At 40.4% G+C, this 21,657-nt stretch overlaps 1 protein-coding gene across 3 annotated transcripts in view; it reads left to right on the top strand.

Annotated features, from left to right (window-relative positions):
* PUS7 (pseudouridine synthase 7) overlaps positions 1-21,657 on the top strand; it is a 33,640-nt gene that overhangs the window by 4,249 nt on the left and 7,734 nt on the right. For 2 of the 3 annotated variants that reach the window (XM_073652246.1, XM_073652245.1), the window contains exons 3-11: positions 4,498-4,582; positions 4,658-4,759; positions 6,114-6,258; positions 12,757-12,774; positions 13,053-13,164; positions 15,406-15,483; positions 17,038-17,166; positions 17,325-17,450; positions 20,770-20,831. In XM_073652246.1, the coding sequence (XP_073508347.1) occupies positions 4,498-4,582; positions 4,658-4,759; positions 6,114-6,258; positions 12,757-12,774; positions 13,053-13,164; positions 15,406-15,483; positions 17,038-17,166; positions 17,325-17,450; positions 20,770-20,831 (857 nt within the window). The remainder of the gene's footprint in view (positions 1-4,497; positions 4,583-4,657; positions 4,760-6,113; positions 6,259-12,756; positions 12,775-13,052; positions 13,165-15,405; positions 15,484-17,037; positions 17,167-17,324; positions 17,451-20,769; positions 20,832-21,657) is intronic. The other variant, XM_073652247.1, reaches the window with a different exon arrangement.

The raw sequence follows: 21,657 nt of genomic DNA, 5'->3' as shown, positions 1-21,657 counted from the left end.
CCTGTACGATGCGTCCGGTCTCCCTGACAGCTCGCGATAGTCTAAAATGACCTGCCATGACGTCATTTAGTCATGTGACGGTCACGCGACTAAATGATGTAATGGAAGGTCCTTTTACACAACCGCGAGATATCGGGGAGACCGGACGCATCAGATAAGGAGACCGGGGGCCATCGGAAGGTGATTATATTTTTTTGTTTTTTTTTTTTTAACATTTTTTATTCTTTTTTTTTTACTAACTTGGTCACACTATATAAAATCCATGCCGGTTGCATGGATTTATATAGTGTGACCAAGTTGTCAAGCACTTTCCAAGTGATGCTAAAATCGCTTGGAAAGCGCTTGACAACCCGCATGCGGAAATTCCTGGCAGGAAAACGCATGTACAATCCGCATGCGTTTTTTCTGCCAGGGAGATGCAGAAACGCTCAGGAAAAATCCGGAGCATTTCTGCATCGTGGGCACATAGCCTTAGAGTTTTTTTAAAGTTTCTTAGGTTGAAAAAAGACACATCCATCAAGCTCAACCTATGACCTAACATGCTGATCAAAAGGACGTCAAAAATCCCATAAGGCAGATGCTAATTGCTCCATATTAGGGATAAATTCTTTCCGAACTCTATATATGTCGATCGGACTGGTTCCCTGGATCAATGCCCATCACCGAATCTAGTGCCAATAACCTGTAATAAATATTAGATTCCTCGAGAAAGCCATCAAGCCCCTCCTTGAACTTGTTTAATAAAATGACCACTACAACATATTGTGGCAGAGCATTCTAAAATCTCACTGCTCTTATAGTGAAGAATCTGCATCTATGATGATTAAACCTTCTTTCCTTTTAGATGTAGAGGATGACTCCTTGTCATTGTTACAGGTGTATGTGTTTTAAAAAAAAGCAATAGAAAGATCACTGTACTGTAAACTCATAAATGTGTAAATTGGAATAAGATCACCCCTAAGCCTTCATTTGTAAAAACGGAATAACCACAAGTTTGATGACCTGTTTTAGTCCACCCCTTCCCTTAATAGCCTCAGCCCCTTGTTTCTGCACCCACTATAGTTGGGCTATGTCCTTATAAACTAGCAACCCAAACTCTGCACAGTATTCTAAATTTGGCCACATTAGTGAATTGTAGAGAGGCAAAACTATGTTCTTGTCATGAGCATCTGTGTTTTGTTTTTTAAATGCATCCCATGATTTTATTTACCTTGGCCGCGGCTGCCCAGCCTGGCACGTGTCACAAAAGTTGAGTTTGCTGTTCACCCATACACCCAAGTCTTTTTCATTGACTGTTTTACCTAGTGTTTTACAATTTAGTACATAATTGTACATTTTGTTTCCGCAGTCCAAATGCATGAATTTATATTGATCTACATTAAAACTCATTTCCCATTTCTCAGCTCAAGCTCCCCCAAATTCCTCTGTAATATTACATTATCATCCCCTGTGTTGATCACTTTTCAGAGCTTAGTGTCATCAATATTTAAATTCTACTCTATATGCCCTCTTCAAGTTCATTAATAAGTGTATTAAGAAGAAGCAGAATAAACAGCATGTGCAGCAATAAAGGCACCCCTAATTAATACTTGGTTGCACACCCTTTGGCATTGCTGACAGTCTCAAAACGTTTCCTGTAGCCACCTATAAGCTTCTTGCACTTCTCAACTGGAATTTTCTTTTACTCCTCCTTTGCAGTTTGTTCAAGCTCTTGAATGTTTGCAGGGTTCTTTATCCCAATGGCAGATTTTGCAATCATTTCTGTGTACTTTTGGATGTGTGCTTTGGGTCATTGTCTTGCTGGAGGACCCATGATCTTCAACTCAAACCAAGTTTTCTTACACTGAGTAGGACATTTTGCTCTAAAATCTCTTGATAATTCTCTGATTTCATGTGCCTGCTGCTAGAACTCTGTGTGGCATTGACCTGGTCTCTAATCTGAGCTGCTGTTAACCCGCGATTTCTAAGGCTGGTGACTCGGATAAACTTATCCTCTGAAGCAGAGGTGACTCTTGGTCTTCCTTTCCTGGGGCGGTCCTCATGTGAGCCAGTTTCTTTGTAGCGCTTGATGGTTTTTGCAACTGCACTTGGGGACACTTTCAAAGTTTTCCCAATTTTTCAAACTGACTGACCTTCATTTCTTAAAGTAATGATGGCCACTCGTTTTTCTTTACTTAGCTGCTTTTTTCTTGCCATAATACAAATTCTAACAGTCTATTCAGTAGGACTATCAGCTGTGTATCCACCTGACTTCTGCACAACACAACTGATGGTCCCAACCCCATTTATAAGGCAAGAAATCCCACTTATTAAACCTGACAGGGCACACCTGTGAAGTGAAAACCGTTTCCGGTGACTACCTCTTGAAGCTCATCAAGAGAATGCCAAGAGTGTGCAAAGCAGTCATCAAAGCAAAAGGTGGCTACTTTGAAGAACCTAGAATATAAGACATATTTTCAGTTGTTTCACACTTTTTTGTTAAGTATATAATTCCACATGTGTTAATTCATAGTTTTGATGCCTTCAGTGTGAATGTACAATTTTCTTAGTCATGAAAATACAGAAAAATCTTTAAAAGAGAAGGTGTGTCCAAACTTTTGGTCTGTACTGTACATCTACATCAGAGCAAACAGGGATTCTATCAAAACTTCATCAAGCACCCAGTAACTGACACATTGCTGGAATCATCCTCTTTCCCTACATCATCCTTCTCTCAGATTCCATAGCAAAAACCTGATAAACATTTCCTGTTAAGGGAATCTGTCAGGCCCCCATACACATTAGGCTAACGGTGTTTGCGGGCTCAGTTAACAATCTAATGTGTATGGCGGCCTTCTGACTATTTCCTCAACAGATAATGTTGGAGCACATAAGGATCTAGTATATCTGATTTTGAACTTTTGATCCTTTTTATTCTCTGCGAGATAAGACGCCGCTACCAGAGGAGTCTGGTAGCGTCTCTCTGGTAGAGAACACAGGAGCGCGCAGGATAATGAATGCTCCTGTGTATGGAGAAGTCGGAGAGATAGCTGCTGGATGAACAATTCTCCAAACCATGCTGCTAAAATATATGCTTTATCCATAATTCATAGTCCGAGCTAGTTTTATGAAATGTACATAATTGTACAAGAGCTGGGGAGCGAAAGAAGCGCAATTTGGTTTTATCTGGTATAAAAAAACATATTTTTAAAAGGTTATGCTATCCTGGTATGGTTGTGTTAACACAACAGTTTTTAAGACGTAGGTTTTCCGCTGCTGCAGATCCACAGGCCGTCAAACCAAATCAAATTTTTAGAGGAAAAGTTCCTCCATAAATTAAAGTTTAATGGACACGTCTTGTTTTTGCACAATCCCTTTATATCCTAGCTCCAGTGATGCAAATTGCCTGTTAATTGGGTTTTGAGAGATAAAATAAATTTGTTAGGTGAATGAATTGCAGAGCTTTGGATCATGAGGTCAGACCTCCCAGCCATAAAATCTGGCTATTTGCATTTGTTTGACTGACTGCTATTCCTCGTAAACTGCCCATTGTACATGCGGCCCCTGCTCTTTGTGGAGAGAGGGATATAAGCTTCTGCCGGACCCCTGACATTTGTTAAGGCTGCGGCTACATGCACATGTCGCGTGGCAGCAGTTGTTTGAAAAGTTGCGCAACAAAAATATTTGTGCAACTTGTACATTCATTGTTGTTATGAATTACTGTGATTTCAGTGTTCCATAACACGTTACAGTGTAGCCCTAGCCTTACCCTTTGTAGGAGAAATGGCAAGTAGAAATCCAACATGCACCCTCCATCTTTTGAAGCGAGCAAAGTACTAAAAAGAAAAGCCAGCTCACGGTGGTAGATGAGTTCCAGTTTGCACGGCACCTCGTACTCACTGTACGCGTGTATATACGAAAACTGCAGGTTGGGTGTTCAGGCTTCTGGTAAAAAAATCCAATTTTATTTGTAATTAATGATTACAATTCCATTCCAAATGTGTGAACAGAGAAGCAATGGAAAAGGCAACGCTTTTTGAAAGCTGTCCCACGTTCTTTTTCAAAGCCAATGGAAGGGGACAATCAAGACACTCTTGTACAACCTTGTGTTTGGCTAACTTCTATCTCATCATTGAAGGGGAATTAGAAAAATGACTAATCAGATAACGACAAAAAGTGATTGTGAGGCTCCGTGCTCAAGGATGGTGACTATTTGCCCTGCACATCATATGCAGTATTTGATCTGCTACATGACAGCATTGGACTTTTTTTGCTCAAAAAAGGAGAAGGAAAACATTCTCTACAACTCAAAATATGTTTCTAGAGCAAAGTTGTCCATTTCACCAGTTACCTAGAAAAAACTGAGGAAATATATGTGATATATAGGAAATCTATATTAGATAAATAGAATTAATCTTTCCATTTACAGATTCTGGAGGTGTTGGTAGAGGTACAATATTGAATGTTTTTTTTCCCCTCTTTATCCCAATAGCTACATATTATTTTTTTCTGTTGTAGATATTCTGATTTTGTCGTTCATGAAATAGGAAAAGATGGAAAGATCATTCACTTGAATGATTTATCAGTTCCGGCAGATAATGAGGTAAATCTCAATCTTTTTATAGTTGCTTAGTACGTTTTAAGTCTTGCTTAGTAAGCTAATTTTCTGTCTCCATAGGATCCTTCAGAAGATATTTATTCAGTTTTATCAGAGGATGAAAAGAAACGTTTAGAAGACCTTCAGCTGTTTAAAAATAAGGAATCCAATGTAGCGATAGAGGTAATGTGTATTTTTGTATGCTTTGTCAGGGAGGTTCTTCTCACTGACACGGGCCTTGTTATTTGGACCTTTTATTGATAAGGTTAAAGCGCACCTGTCAGCAGGATTGTGCTCAGTAAACCACATACACTGTCAGGTGGGTGACATTACACTGATTAATATGATACCTTGGTTGGTGAAATCTGTAATGTGGTTCTTTTTATAATCTTTACTTTGAGTTTGGAGATAATGATATGCTCGTGCTTCGGGGCGGTCTGTGAGGGGCGTTTTATCTGTTGCTCTGCTTACATATTCATCTGTGTGCTCTTATGAGAGCTCACTGTGCCTTCACTGACCTGCCTCCTATTTTACATAGCCCCACACTACTAGATGCATTATGTAAAATAGGAGGCGGGTCAGTGAACGATTAGTGAGCTATCATAAGAGCATATAGCTGAATATGTAAGCAGAGCACCTGATAGAGCGCCCCCCACAGGCCTCCCTGAAGCATGAGCATATCATTACGCAGGTCAGGTCGTATCGTTGTCGGGATCGTTGCAGCGTCGCTAAGTGTGACGGGGCCTTAACTCTTCTGGGTCATACTGGATCTTGCATTGTGATTGTGCATGGGATGTGCCTCTTCCCTTTGTTTTTTCCCATACCTCGGTTGAGCTTGATGGAGACTTCTCATTTTTCAACCGTATTAACTAAGTAAACAATAAACTTTCTCGGTTGCTTCATTAAGAATATAAAAAAAAAAAGAAAAGCTGACTCCTACCCCAAGCTAAACCTGGGCAGCCGACACTCAGCTATTCAGTTAAGCTTAGTGTCATTCGGCGGCAGACAGGGGTTTGATTAGCAGACTTGTCTCTCTCCTTTGCCAGAACAGAGTGGTCATGCATTCGGCTCCCTCCTTTCTCTTAAATCGTGTGTTCTGCATTTCACCTTAATGAGGAGATTGCTCTCCTTTGCTTAGATACTTCACCTCTCAATTCCCAAAGAGGTTCTTACACAATTTGATGTAGTCAGAGCTGTGCAGCTTTATCTGTCTCTCACAGCTTGGTTGGGTTGGCTTGTGAGTCATCCCGGTATCCTCTGGCAGATGTCAGACTGCCTCTAAGGCTACCATTGTTCTTTGATTTCAATTTGCTAATTTGGAATGTTGGGCTTAGCTAGGACACCCATGCCACGTCACAACTTTCTCTTTTGGACATTTTTGTGCATCTTAGTGTTGCAGAGTTGTTCAATGGCACATATGATTCAATGCTTTCCCTATGTATCCATTACCATGTAGTGTAGCTTTAGCTAAATTTTACATTTCTTTTGGTAGTTTTGTTCCAGTTTCACTAATCTTTGTGCAAAACTTTATTTATAGGTTGTAGATGATAGCAAAGAGAAGAGGACAATCATTCATCAAGCTGTAAAAGGCTTATTTCCAGGATTGGAGACAAAAACTGAGGATCGAGATGGAAAGAAATATATCATAGCCTACCATGCAGCTGGCAAAAAAGCTTTATCAAGTAAGGTTGTTCAGTATGTTTGTGAGACCTTCCCCCTTCTGTTCACTCAGTGAATGTACAACTATGAATTTGTTGGTGTGTGTGAAATGTCATGCGGTTAGCTAGTGCTGGATTGTGGAATCTTTAAAGCATACGTGCTATTTTAGGTAACTTTTCAGAATAAGCCGTGTGTATACATGATGAATATCTCTATTTTTGGCAATTGTATACTGGATTTTTTCAGCAGTTTTCCCCTCTGTATACTCAATCCAATGTGTGGAGACTAGCTACAATAGTGTCTCTCATATGCTGCATGAGGGATTTCTGCTCTCCTATCTCTATGTAGCACATGTTCAGAAGCAGCAGCATAGATGACATGATTGAGTAGTACTGAGCAGTGTAACTGTGAATCCAGTTTGGGGATAAGATGGATTACTTGGTAGAGAAGCTGCAACATAGATCTGTTTTTCTTCTTGTGTCAGTGCCTCTCTTTGCACCTTACTAAGTCTCCCCTATATCTGACACCTCACACTGTGCCAGCAGTCTGTCTTGGTTTGATCAAGGCAGATTTGAACTGTTGTTTGGAGTGGATGGTGAGCTCAGTAGGCATGTGGTGGGTGGAATGACTTAGAAGTGGAGAAAGGTTCATATTTCTTATATGGTTTCTTATATTTTCTTGTTCTATTTACTTATGCACAGTTTGTTAAAATGACAGTAACCATTTAAATATACCTGTCATTTGGACAAGCTCTACATTTATGCAGTCATGTTAGCGGCATATATTCTTACACCCTCTGTCTCATCTACAAATAGTTACTAGCGTTTTAGTGTGTTTGTATATGCGTAAAGGTTTTCCCACCAAAAACATTTATCCACAGAATAAGTGCTAAATCATTGGTGCCCAAAACATTACGGAAACCTTTGTCTCTTCATCATGGCGACCATGATGAGATGGATTTGTTCTGAGCAGATTATGAGAATGCTTAGTGCCCTTCTACATAACCCTATTGGTGAAACATAAAATGTCATCTGTTTTGGTCTCTATGACCATATTCTTACTTCTTATGCCATTAGTTTATCTGGGGACCTGCGAGAAAATAGGCAGGGAACATTTCCTCATGAAGTCAGCTAGTTATGAAAGATTGTTCTCAGTCGTGGAATAAGTTGGGAGTGTATGGTTTTGCTGTGAAAGTAGACTTATTGTACTATTAAATATTAACTTGTGTTACATTGTGTAAGCTTTTAATGGGATGTTGTCATTATCTTCTGCAGGAGCACAATGCTCCCCAGCCTACCTACTTTCTGTATTTTAGATGGAAGTGAGCTACTGCTTCATTGACAGTTCGGACTAACGACATCATCACTTGGTCAAAAAGATTGCCTAAGTGTGGTATCTCTGCAAAGGTGCAGAATACTGACAAGGGAGTATATTACAAACTGTCAGCATTCTGCAGCCTAGATACACCCACAGAATAGGAAAAGAGCCTGGACATTCCCTTTAACTTAATTTTTTTGAGCAGGTGACAGGTTCTGTGTTAGTTTTGGAATTGCAAATAAGATTATATTGGGCAACATTAAAGGGGCTGTTCACTACTCAGCCAACTTCCTTCTTAAAAACTGTATTCTCCCATGTAAAATAAAAAAAATTACCTCCCGTACTGTTGCCTTTCTAGTGATGGGTGCAACAGGTCTCCTGGTGCTCGCATGACATTAGCTGCAGCACTCATGTTGCGCAATAGTTAGCATCTTCTAATGGATGGTGGCGCTCACACTTGCTCAAATGAAGCTCGGTGTTTATTTTATTTTACAATGTGGAGCAAAGCATTTAAAGGGCCTGTCCACTTCTATGACAACCCCTTCTCAATTAGTATGTTTGCACTAGTAAAATAACAACACTTATACTTACCACCAGTGCCGGCGCCTTTCCTGCAATGTTGGCACTTGCTCTTCCCAGGGTTCACGTGAGATTGTCACTTGAGCCATGTGTCCAATCAGTGGTGGCTTCAGTTTCCCTTCCATCTGACATATCTGACATCAAGAGGAAGTGAGCAACCAGCTGCAGCTCTGATTTCTTCTTGACGTCTGATTTGTCCAAAGGCAGGGAGAGTGAAGCCACCACTGACTGGGTCTCAGGGCTTGTGTGAGATAACAATCTCACGCGGGCCCTGGGAGTGCGAGTGCCGACCCCCGTTGGAATGGCGTCAGTACCGGTGATAATTAGAAGTGTTATTTTACTGGTGCAACATGCTGATTGAGAATGGGTTCTCAGAGTAGTGGACAACCCTTTTAATACTGTGCTTGGTAGATCAGTTAACTTGTGCGTCAGTTTGCCTATTAAAGGGCCACTCCAGTGATTTTTTTTTTTTTCTATTTTTGGTAGCAATGATGTGTGTAGTAACATACTCAGTGGTCGCCATTGTCTACCGTTTTCAGTGGCGCTCCGGTCTGCTCTGGTGTCATGCTACCACATTTGTCACCTGCTGAACCACACAGTGTTCTGCTGTATGGCGCGGAGGTCACTTTTTTCCATTTTCTCATTGCAAGTCTGTGAAACTCAGAACAAGGCTACTTACATTGAGAAAATTAAAAATGTGACCTCTGCTCCACACAGCACACTGTGTGATTCAGCCTGTCACAAATGCAGTCACGTGCTTACTGCAGGAGCGGACCGGAGTACGTCTGAAAACGGTAGAAGCCGGTGATCTGCACAGTGAGTATGTTGCTGCACTCGTTGCACATAAAACACATCATTTCTACCAAAGGGAGAAATAAAAAATAAAAATAACTACTGGAATGCTCCTATAAAGATGGAAATTGGCACAAAATATAAGGCATCAATCTAAACGTATTGTGAATGTAGCATAACAATAACTGCAGATCCCATGATGAGAGGAGAGAAATGCTCTCAAAAATAGCATTAGGAAATGTTAATATTACCTCATACTTAGCTCAGCTGTAGAATCGGTTAACTAAACCTAGTGTGACTGTAATATTCAGTAATGTTGGTGAATGACCTGTAGCACCTTTTCTTTTTTGAGTATCATAGTGCCTTTATTGATTCGGACATTGCCAAGGACTAATATTGTTCTGTTCCTTTTGACTGGTGGAATCCCCATGAATATATGGGAGATTTTCTTTGTGGGTCATAAATAACAATTGCTTAAAGGGGTTGTCCACAACTGGATAAGCCTATTAAATAGATCCAAGGTACCTCGTACATTAAAGAAAAAGCTATACTTATCTCCCGAACCAGCGCCATCCCTCCAATCTCGGCGCCATTTCACATACCAGTCACTTGACATAAAAAGTATAGTGGTAAATATAGTAGAGTTTGTTTAATGCACCTTGAGGGTATTCAGAATGATTTGTCCAGTAATGAACCACCCTTTTAAATTGCATCTGACGTGCTACGTGTAAAAATATGTTAACACTAGGAGATCATGTCAAGATATTTTACTTTGTGAAACAAACCTAGTGGGTTGTACAAGTTCTCTACATATTGCTTGGGGTTACCGCTTTACTGTTTATAAATTGTTATAGAGGGATCAAAGGCCTAAAATCTCTTCAGCTATAAAGCTAAATTAAAGGGGTTGTGCGGTACTTTAGCTTACGCCCCATGTATTCCCCCTCCCCTCCCCCAGGTCCCTAAGACTTTTTGTAAATGCCTTGTGTTGCTGATAGTGCCACTCACACAGGCATTATCGGTGGCCGCTCACAGGCATCACGTGACCCCAGTGCCGACGTCACGACAGGTGAGGCGTGACTCAGTGCTGGGGTCCCCGCGGTGGCTGCTGGGTTGTAGGCGAGGTTACCCCCCGCGTCACACCCGGCATCCACCGCACGCTTTCCCAATGAATGGGGAGAGGCAGAGCGCGTGGTGGATGCCGGGTGTAAAGAAATCCAGTAAGAAAGATTCAGGGCTCAGATTCTCACTACAGTGTAATCCATAAAATGTAAAGCTGTAGCATTGGCTAGAGAGTATCTGTACACCTTACTGTTTAGATTTCAAAGCTGACAAGCTCTCTTTTAATCCATACCTGTACTTTGATGTAATGACGCAGTAAGGGCCTGAGATTTGCACACCTTGCTGTACTTTTCTGTTAATGGTGATCATGTTGGTTCTGTTCCTGTGCCCATGTGATCAAAGAATGTTAGAGTTGGAAGGGACCTCCAGGGTCATCGTGTCCAACCCCCTGCTCAATACAGGAGTCTCTAAACCATCTCAGACAGATGTCTGTCCATCCTCTGTTTGAAGACTTCCATTAAAAGAGAACTGACCACCTCTCGTGGCAGCCTGCTCCACTCATTGATCACCCTAACTGTCAAAAAGCACTCACACTTGTACGGGGAAGCTCCTTTACAAGTCAGTTGTTTTTTTTGTTTTTTTGTACGAGTGCTATCCGGTTTTTCACGGATAACACTCATAACCATGATAAGTCTATGGGGTAATTCACATGTCCGAGTTTTTTTCCTTGGACCAAGTGGTCCGCACAAAAACAAGGAGACTTGTCCGATCTAGATCCGAGTGAATCAAACACGCCAATGCAAGTCTGTTTGTTTTTGTCGATCGTTTTTGTTGTTTTTTTTGTTTTTTCATCCATGAACAGCTGATGAAGCTCTGACCAAACTCTGATAGAAAATTAGACATTGATGAAACTCGGCCCATTTTTTTGAGTATGAGGAGAAAAATCAACCACTGGTGAATGAGCCTGTGTATGTAATCTTTTTTCCACAACTATGTATATCACTCTTTTTAATGGAGACACAAAGATCAGCGTAGGAACTCTACATGCATGGTATGATATTTTATAGTCAAGACTGTTTAAAAAATGTGTTCATTTTCTTTCATTTTTAGATGCTTTAGAGCAGTAGGGAGAAAAAAAATACTTGTTCACACCCTTTTGTTATGGCACATGGCCCCCATGGCCTGTAAACCTAAAATAGCACTTTTACATCTCTGTGCTTGGTACATTTAAACCTGTTTTTGTATTTCCCTCGTTTTTATTACAATGTACAGGCTTCTGCATTTTAGTAAGAATTTGTTGTATGTATTTGGTGATAAAGTGTTATTTTGTGACATTTTTGAGCTCCTTTGGCAGTACAGCCTTTTCAATGTTCTGCTATTGCGTATTACCCGAATTTGCAATCAGCAAGACCATAGGATTGTATGACATGACTGCACGCCTTAAGCATGAAGTGTTTTGCATGCCAACAAGTAGTGGTGCATTTTTTTTCTAAATTCCATCAGTGTCTTCCATTGAGAAATATATTTGCCATCATTCTTTGGGAAATGAAGTCTTGCATTTGTGATATGCATGTCTTCTATTTCATAGATTTTGTACTGACAACCTCTTTTACTATCTAGATCATTTTAGTGTAGGTCACATAATAAAGGAACAACTCTATGTAATTGGTTATGTATCCTAAAATTTCAGTGTGAAAGATGAGCTTCTGGGAGTTAAGCTTCTAAGGCTTGGTAAAATTTCCTTTGCTCATCCAGGATGTTTTGTCCTTTTTAGTTTAGATTTTTTTTTCTGTCACCCAGTTAAAACTTTTAAACACTTAGAAAAATAACCCCTTTTTATTATCTGCATGGCACCATCACTAAAATATATAGCTGTTGAAACTTCACTAGGAGATTTGCATTGTGCAAGGTGCACTGTTTGCATTCATCTTGTCAGCTCACGTCACATCATTTTGGATTCTCTGCTGTGAATGCAGCATGCATCTTTTTTTAATTGCTAGAAGCGATACTTTGCTTGTCTTAAAGGGGTTATCCAGTGAAAACAGGTCATCACCTATCCGAGGGATAGGTGATAACTTGTTGACCAGTAGGAGTATGATCGGTGGCACCCACACCAATTCGCAAAATGGGGAACTTTTATCCCCATTAAAATGGAGCGACATGCTTGACCTGTGCTAAATTAATTCTCTATGCTTTGTCTAGCAGTACCATAGAAAAAGAAAGGAGTGGTGGTTGGGTGTCCAACCTGCCGCATCATATTTTAATTGGGATAGGAGTTTCCCGTCGGGGATTTAAAAAAAAACTCGTTCTGCCGAACAGAGACTGTCCCGGCAGTGGGAAGCCCACTGATCATTAAGTTATCACCTATCCTATGAACTTTTTTCACTGAACAACCCCTTTTTAAATGTGGTTTAATAGATCAATATGTTTGTCCTAGTCTGAAAACAACAGCTTCTTTATTTCTAATCTCATAAGGCAAAGATATGTTTTGGTAAAATACAGATGATTGCGTTATCTTATAACTGTAAGCACAGGATGCCTTCAGAACAACATTCCAGATACTTTTAGAAAGGGTTCATTTTCTCACAGCCTGTTCCTGCTTCTAAGACCATTGCGACCTGCCACGCATTTGCTGGATGCCATTGTACCCCAAAAAGTGGAATGACCATGCAACCATAGTTCTCTTTGCATGTCCACCCCCCAAAAAAAACATTTAATAGAAGTAGAATTTAAACATTACTTTCTTGTGCTCTTAATGCTATACACTTGGACAGAGGTCAGAACACCTTCAGGTAAGCAAACCTGGCATTTCATGCCCCTGAATAAAAACTGGAAATGCCAACCCACATTAACTGGTGATCTAAAAGCAATGCCTTTTCTTTGTCAACAAATTGTACAAGTTCTGTATATTGTTTTGTGTACTTATTAGGTCCTTTTGTTTTATATTTGATATTTTTTTTTCCAAGTCTTCGTTACAGTACATTGGGTATTTGTTCACTAAAGGTCAATATACGTTTCTGACATAACGATTATTTACTATCTTGCATTATTTTTTTCCCTCTATTTTAAGATCCACGTAAACATTCTTGGCCAAAATCCAGGGGGAGCTTTTGCCATTTTGTGCTGTATAAAGAAAACAAGGACACGATGGATGCCATTAATGTGCTTTCCAAATTTCTAAGGTCTGTACTTTTTTCAGGATTGGTGTAGTTTATTTTCTGAATCAGATCATTTTTTATTAAACAAATACACTTTTACATACCGTTTTCGGTTTTCTTTTCCAAACAATAAAATAAGATATTGACATAAAGTAATTACAGATTAGTTTAAGGCAATCATATTATTTGTATATATAGAAGTCAATTAATCAAGAACAATAAAGCAGCAGGAATTGGTATTAACTAGCTGTTGAGTAGAGACCATGCCCATCCATCTAACCAGGAGCTGATTCCCATTAACTGTTCTGTCATAGGATTCTAATTTTGATTATTCCTTCCTTTCTCCTTTTTCTCAAGGCCTAAGTGTAAGAGGACAGAGACTAGAAAGGATCGCACCATCTCTTATTAGTATATTGGAAGGCAGGCCAGGAGTATCTAACCAGGGTCCCCACATTGACTCTTATTTACTTATAGCGTTTCTCTTCTGATACACTCCACTCCCCTTTCCATAAATATATTATTATTCATTTTATTCTTCAATTCTGGTAAGGTTGGAGGGTTTGGATCTAGCCAATAATATGCCAGCAATTAAGTGCCTGAAAAGAATCCTCAAGATGCCCAAAGCTATTGGAGGGTCTACGTATATATATTTTCCCCCAAAAGATCCAGTTTACATCTTCTGGGCTCTGGTTCCAGTCTCACCCCAAATACTCTCTCCACAAGATCTAATAGTCTCGCCCAAAAGACTTTTATGGAAACGCATTCCCACCTCATGTGCATTAAGTGACCATTCTTGCTACCACACCTAGGTCAATTTGCATTTGGGCAAATACCTATTTCGAAAAGGAAGCTTGGGGTTCTATACACCCTGTGGACAAGATATATTTGTGATGATCTTTGAGATTCACAAGGAGTTAATTTTGGGATTAGTTCAAGGATCTCTCTCCATTTTTCCAAAGAAATATCTCCCAGAGACAAAAAATAGTTGTTTATAGATATGTGAAATTGGCCCCATAGTGGAGTCCGAGGAGGCGATAGTGTCAATGACTGAGTGTTCACAAACTATTGCTATTTTCGAGAGTTAAAGGCATTCCTTAATTACAGGTATTGATAGAAAAGTTTATGGGATAGACCAAACTCTTATTGAAATTGTTCAAAGCTTTTAAAGACATTATTCTGAAACAACTGCTCAAGTCTGCTGATCCCTTTTTTTTTCACCAATGGGTGAAGTGTTTTAATTTTAAAGAATTCAGGTAAGAAGGGGTTAGTCCAGATTGGAGTGAATTTGCGAATATGTTGCAATTGAGCAGCAATGTAATGTATCCATGGGTCTGGAATTGCCAACCTTCCCATATCTTAATCCCAGCGAAGTGTCTCTAATTTGATTCTCAGCGGGTTTTTTTCCATAGAAGTTCCTTAAAAAGAGCCTGTATTTTATTAAAGTATCTCATGTGAATCCACACTGGGGATTTATGCAATACATACAGTATAATTACTGTGGCATGAGAACTATTTTAATTGGATTACCCCTGCCAATAACCAACAGGGGTAATCCATGTATCTATTTTACTCCGAAATTTACCCATAAGTGGGACCAAGTTAAGATCTATGAATTTGTGTGCCATAGCACTCACCATGATCTCTAAGTATTTAAATTTAGTAACAATTTGTAATTGGATCAACCCAACATTGAGGGATGATGGTAATGGGTCCAGAGGTAATAGGACAGATGTATCCAAATTTATTAGGAGGCTAGACCATTTGCCAAAGACTTCTAACAAAATTTATAACCGGTTCAAGAGCAAATTTTATATCGCCCAAAAACCAAATTATATCGTCCACATAAAAAGAGATACGCTCTTCAATAGGTCCACATTTAAAGCCAGTAATCTCACCAGAAATCCTCAACCTACATGCCAATGGTTCAATTGCCAGGGCAAAAAGGAGGGGTGACGAGGGGGCAGCCTTCCCTTTTACCCCTTCCCAGTGTATTTTATTTTCTAAAAGCTTTGCATGCTGACTAGTGAGACACATTTGCATGATTAGAATTACTAATCTATTCCCAATTAAGGTTTCAATAGAGCTGACCTTGATAACTTTTGATGTTAATGAATGTTTAATGTCATACTTTTCTGCAATCGACTGAAACATCAACAGGGTAGTTTCCAATTCATATGCAAACGTTTTGATCATATTTATTGCAACATGGAATGTACCTAAAGAGTAAGATTGAATATTTGTTTGTCACGTTTTATTTTGAGACAGGGTTAAACCCAACATATTTTCTTACATGGGGACCAAGGACAAAAGGGCTATTACTGTTCAAGCAATTGCAGTTCTCAAGTAAGTCATTTCTATATCGGCTAACTAGAATTTTTTGCAAAAATTTGTTTGATTTTATTATTTACATAATTCTAAATAATAGTTTTTTTTATAATGCAATAGTCACATTAGTTTTCACACGTGTGTAATGTGTTCATATCACCAAATTATTATTTTTTACAATTTTTATGATATTGTTAATGCTTTAATAAGCTGCTTTGCATTATGCTATACTCGGCTATTGCTGACATTCCCATAGAGCAGACGTGGGCAAAGTGTGGCCCGCAGGCCCATCTGGTCCTTAGGAAAAACCAATCTGTCCAAAGGGCTGGATACTGTGACAATCTCATACCACGAGTCCTCAGGATGCAGATACCAGTGTATACAGTGATGGAACAGGGAGCCGCCAGCTCCCTGTTCAATCATTTAGCCTGTGTGATTGAGCCTCTGCCCAGAGGATGCAATAACGTCACCAGATCCAGTACACAGAGTTTACAGAGTGGAGCAGTGCATCAGAGGGAACGAGGTGAGTTAAGGAGTTTTTTTTTTTTTAATATGGGGGTCATAATATTGCATGAAGGGCTTTGAGGATATCATAAGATATGTGTGGGGGGATGGTAGGGGAGACTGGGTCCATCATACTTTGTGAGGGGCTGTGGGATCATCATACTTTGTATGGGGGTATCATACTGCGTGTAAGGGACTGTGGGGACATGATATTGTGTGTGGGGGAGCTGTTGATCAAGGTACATCTCTAATTCTTAAATATACTTAATGGGACCCTGTCGGCACAGAATGACAGCTCAAACCTAGTACAGGCGCTTCGTGCTTCATGGCGGGGCCAATCATTTATATACACCTTCCCACCTGCTTGGTTTCCTTCCATCTCCTCCCTTCTCTGGCTCTATAAAGCCAGAGCTGTCAATCAAATAAGAGGGGAGGTGGAAATTGAGAGAAAACAAGCAAATGAGAAGGTGAGCAGCAGGACTTCGTTTGAACAGTCATTCTGTGTTGACAGGTTCCCTTTAAGGCTGATTCACTGTAGCAGTATAATTAGCTGCTTTTTGTAAACTTTATAAAAAGCAGTAAATTATACGGTTTTGATTAGCCACTACAGGTAAGAATATATGTCACAATAAGCCCTATCATAACAGACTTATATTTGTGCAACATTAGGTGATAAATTAATATAAAATAATAAGCGGAATTAACTTTGGCCGATTTGGTTCTGTCCTCCACATTATATAGCCCCTTGGAAAAATAAATTGCCCACCACTGCCATAGAGAATAAATGGAGTAGCAGTTGAGCATATGCACTGATGCTCTATTCAAACCGGGGACCGAAGTGCAATCGAAACCCCTCCAACTTGTGATCTGAATACTCCTTTTTGAAAGTAAAAATCCTACTTATTGGAATATTTTAAAAAGAAATGGCAAAAGAAAACACTACAAACCTGATTGTTTTTATTAAATATTGTAGTTATGAAAAATTGTTTTTTAATTACTATTTTTCTAATGACCTTTTTAACCAGTTAGGATAATGAATTGTGCATGCAATATTTGTTTCTCTTACAGAATAACCGCACAAAGACTCGCACATTTAAACAAGTGTTTAATGAACTTCAAATTAGGAAACTTTACATACCAGAAGAATCCTTTGAAATTGGGTGAACTCCAAGGAAATAATTTCACAGTTGTTTTAAGGTAAAACATTTCATAACCTCTTTCAAAAGACCTAGAGAAATAAAATAGTTATACTTTTCTGCTCATCTTAACAAAAGGAGATATAACCTAGCAAAAGAGGAAGGATCTGCTATTTAAAACACAAGTAAAATGTATGCGTATTGAACGTCTTTTGGCAGAAATATTACCGGAACAGATGAACAAGTCGAGCAAGCCATGACCTCTCTCAGGGATATTGGATTCATAAATTACTATGGCATGCAAAGATTTGGAACGACTGCTGTTCCTACCTACCAGGTGGGAAGGTATGTTGTCAGATTTTATATATTATATATGCACTGCTCAAAAAAATAAAGGGAACACTCAAATAACACCTCCTAGATCTGAATGAATGAAATATTCTCATTGAATACTTTGTTCTGTACAAAGTTGAATGTGCTGACAACAAAATCACACAAAAATCATCAATGCAAAATCAAATTTATTAACCAATGGAGGCCTGGATTTGGAGTCACCCCCAAAATTAAAGTGGAAAAACACACTACAGGCTGATCCAACTTTGATGTAATGTCCTTAAAACAAGTCAAAATGAGGCTCAGTATTGTGTGTGGCCTCCACGTGCCTGTATGACCTCCCTACAACGCCTGGGCATGCTCCTGATGAGGTTGCAGATGGTCTCTTGTGGGATCTCCTCCTAGACCTGGACTAAAGCATCTGCCGACTCCTGGACAGTCTGTGGTGCAACGTGACGTTGGTGGATGGAGCGAGACATGATGTCCCAGATGTGCTCAATCAGATTCAGGTCTGGGGAACGGGCGGGCAAGTCCATAGCTTCAATGCCTTCATCTTGCAGGAACTGCTGACACACTCCAGCCACATGAGGTCTGGCATTGTCCTGCATTAGGAGGAACAAAGGGCCAACCGCGCCAGCATATGGTCTCACAAGGGGTCTGAGGATCTTATCTTGGTACCTAATGGCAGTCAGGCTACCTCTGGCGAGCACATGGAGGGCTGTGCGGCCCTCCAAAGGAATGCCACCCCACACCATTACTGACCCACTGCCAAACCGGTCATGCTGAAGGATGTTGCAGGCAGCAGATCGCTCTCCACATCGTCTCCAGACTCTGTCACATGTGCTCAGTGTGAACCTGCTTTCATCTGTGAAGAGCACAGGGCGCCAGTGGCGACTTTGCCAATCCTGGTGTTCTGTGGCAAATGCCAAGCTTCCTGCACGGTGTTGGGCTGTGAGCACAACCCCCATCTGTGGACGTTGGGCACTCATACCACCCTCATGGAGTCGGTTTCTAACCGTTTGTGCAGACACATGCACATTTGTGGCCTGCTGGAGGTCATTTTGCAGGGCTCTGGCAGTGCTCCTCCTGTTCCTCCTTGCACAAAGGCGGAGGTAGCGGTCCTGCTGCTGGGTTGTTGCCCTCCTACGGCCCCCTCCACGTCTCCTGGTGTACTGGCCTGTCTCCTGGTAGCGCCTCCAGCCTCTGGACACAAACCTTCTTGCCACAGCTCGCACTGATGTGCCATCCTGGATGAGCTGCATTACCTGAGCAACTTCTGTGGGTTGTAGAGTCCGTCTCATGCTACCATGAGTGTGAAAGCACAACCAACATTCAAAAGTGACCAAAACATCAGCCAGAAAGCATTGGTACTGAGATGTGGTCTGTGGTCCCCACTTGCAGAACCACTCCTTTATTGAGGGTGTCTTGATAATTGCCAATAATTTCCATCTATTGTCTATTCCATTTGCACAACAGCATGTGAAATTGATTGTCAATCAGTGTTGCTTCCTAAGTGGACAGTTTGATTTCACAGAAGTTTGATTTACTTGGAGTTATATTCTGTTGTTTGTGTTCCCTTTATTTTTTTGAGCAGTGTATTTTATATATACAGTACAGACCAAAAGTTTGGACACACCTTCTCATTTAAAGATTTTTCTGTATTTTCAGGACTATGAAAATTGTACATTCACACTGAAGGCATCAAAACTATGAATTAACACATGTGGAATTAGATACTTAACAAAAATAAGTGTGAAACAACTGAAAATATGTCTTATATTCTAGGTTCTTCAAAGTAGCCACCTTTTGCTTTGATGACTGCTTTGCACACTCTTGGCATTCTCTTGATGAGCTTCAAGAGGTAGTCACCTGAAATGGTTTTCACTTCACAGGTGTGCCCTGTCAGGTTTAATAAGTGGGATTTCTTGCCTTATAAATGGGGTTGGGACCATCAGTTGTGTTGTGCAGAAGTCTGGTGGATACACAGCTGATAGTCCTACTGAATAGACTGTTAGAATTTGTATTATGGCAAGAAAAAAGCAGCTAAGTAAAGAAAAACGAGTGGCCATCATTACATTAAGAAATGAAGGTCAGTCAGTGCGAAAAATTGGGCAAACTTTGAAAGTGTCCCCAAGTGCAGTTACAAAAACCATCAAGCGCTACAGAGAAACTGGCTCACATGAGGACCGCCCCAGGAAAGGAAGACCAAGAGTCACCTCTGCTTCTGAGGATAAGTTTATCCGAGTCACCAGCCCCAGAAATCGCAGGTTAACAGCAGCTCAGATTAGAGACCAGGTCAATGCCACAAAGAGTTCTAGCAGCAGACACATATCTACAACAGCTGTTAAGAGGAGACTGTGCAACAGGCCTTCATGGTAAAATAGCTGCTAGGAAACCACTGCTAAGGACAGGCAACAAGCAGAAGAGACTTGTTTGGGCTAAAGAACACAAAGAATGGACATTAGACCAGTGGAAATCTGTGCTTTGGTCTGATGAGTCCAAATTTGAGATCTTTGGTTCCAACCACCGTGTCTTTGTGCGACGCAGAAAAGGTGAACGGATGGATTCTACATTCCTGGTTCCCACCGTGAAGCAGGGAGGAGGAGGTGTGATGGTGTGGGGGTGCTTTGCTGGTGACACTGTTGGGGATTTATTCAAAATTGAAGGCATACTGAACCAGCATGGCTACCACAGCATCTTGCAGCGGCATGCTATTCCATCTGGTTTGCGTTTAGTTGGACCATCATTTATTTTTCAACAGGACAATGACCCCAAACACACCTCCAGGCTGTGTAAGGGCTATTTGACCAAGAAGGAGAGTGATGGGGTGCTACACCAGATGACCTGGCCTCCACAGTCACCAGACCTGAACCCAATCGAGATGGTTTGGGGTGAGCTGGACCGCAGAGTGAAGGCAAAAGGGCCAACAAGTGCTAAGCATCTCTGAGAACTCCTTCAAGATTGTTGGAAAACCATTTCCGGTGACTACCTCTTGAAGCTGATCAAGAGAATGCCAAGAGTGTGCAAAGCAGTCATCAAAGCAAAAGGTGGCTACTTTGAAGAACCTAGAATATAAGACATATTTTCAGTTGTTTCACACTTTTTTGTTAAGTATATAATGCCACATGTGGTAATTCATAGTTTTGATGCCTTCAGTCTGAATGTACAATTTTCATAGTCATGAAAATACAGAAAAATCTTTAAATGAGAAGGTGTGTCCAAACTTTTGGTCTGTACTGTATATAATATATATTATATTATATATTATATTATATATTTTTTTAAAATAAATTGCTGTGTTGATTTTTTTTTATTTTTTTTTATTTTTAAGAGCTATTCTTCAGAGTAACTGGAATGAAATGATAGATCTGATCCTGAAACCAAGGCCTGGAGGTATATAGACCATTCTGAAAAAAAAAATCATAAGCATACTGTGACAAATGTCTTCAATCCTAAAACTTGGACAGATACCATAACATCCAGTGGGAGGCACAAAAAGTAATGTAGAATTCTCCCCCCCCCCCTCCTTCCCACCCCCATTCAACACTTGCCTCCCCTGGGGCTTCCATTGCTCCCTTACTTGGTCCTCTGCCAGTCTCTGTATATTCTTCTCTTCTGTGATGACATCTCATGTGCCCCCATGTAGCAGAAGGCTGGGTTGTACAGAGACTGCCATAGCAAGAGGGAAGGGAGCCATGGAAGTAAAAGGGATGGGTGGGTACAGTTTTTTGTTTTTGTCCCCCCTCCCAATTTGAAAAAGCCATAAAATACTGTAAATGTTTAGTGACATGTACATGTGTTTTTAAAGTTCTATAGAGAAGTCCGTGATGAAAAACACCATGCCTAGAATTTGCTGCATTTTGATACAATTTACAATAAAACAAAACTGTATAGGTAAATTAGACCTTTGTTTTTTTTAAACTCTTAAAGGGAATCTGTCAGCAGGTTTTTGTTATGTAATCCGAAGACAGCAGTAGATAGAGGCTGAAACACAGAATTCAGGGATGTGTCACTTGTCAAAGTGTGTGCTGTTGTTTACTAACTGTGAAGGATTTATCACGAACAGATTAACATTGCCAGACTTGGCAACTAAGCAGCTCACTGTCTATGGACTTTGTACACAGAAAGCCTGGTGTGGGCGGAGTTGGCTTTATCAGCTCTGCTTCATGCTAAATCTAAGATCTGAGACACTACACAAGGGAGACCCCTCAGGGACCAT

This window comes from Phyllobates terribilis, unplaced genomic scaffold (assembly GCF_046119375.1).
Source record: "Phyllobates terribilis strain yellow unplaced genomic scaffold, ASM4611937v1 Scaffold_11__3_contigs__length_659146591, whole genome shotgun sequence".
Taxonomy (NCBI): Eukaryota; Metazoa; Chordata; class Amphibia; order Anura; family Dendrobatidae; genus Phyllobates; species Phyllobates terribilis.
Note: the sequence above shows the minus strand (reverse complement) of the source record. Positions and strands in the feature narration are given on the sequence as shown.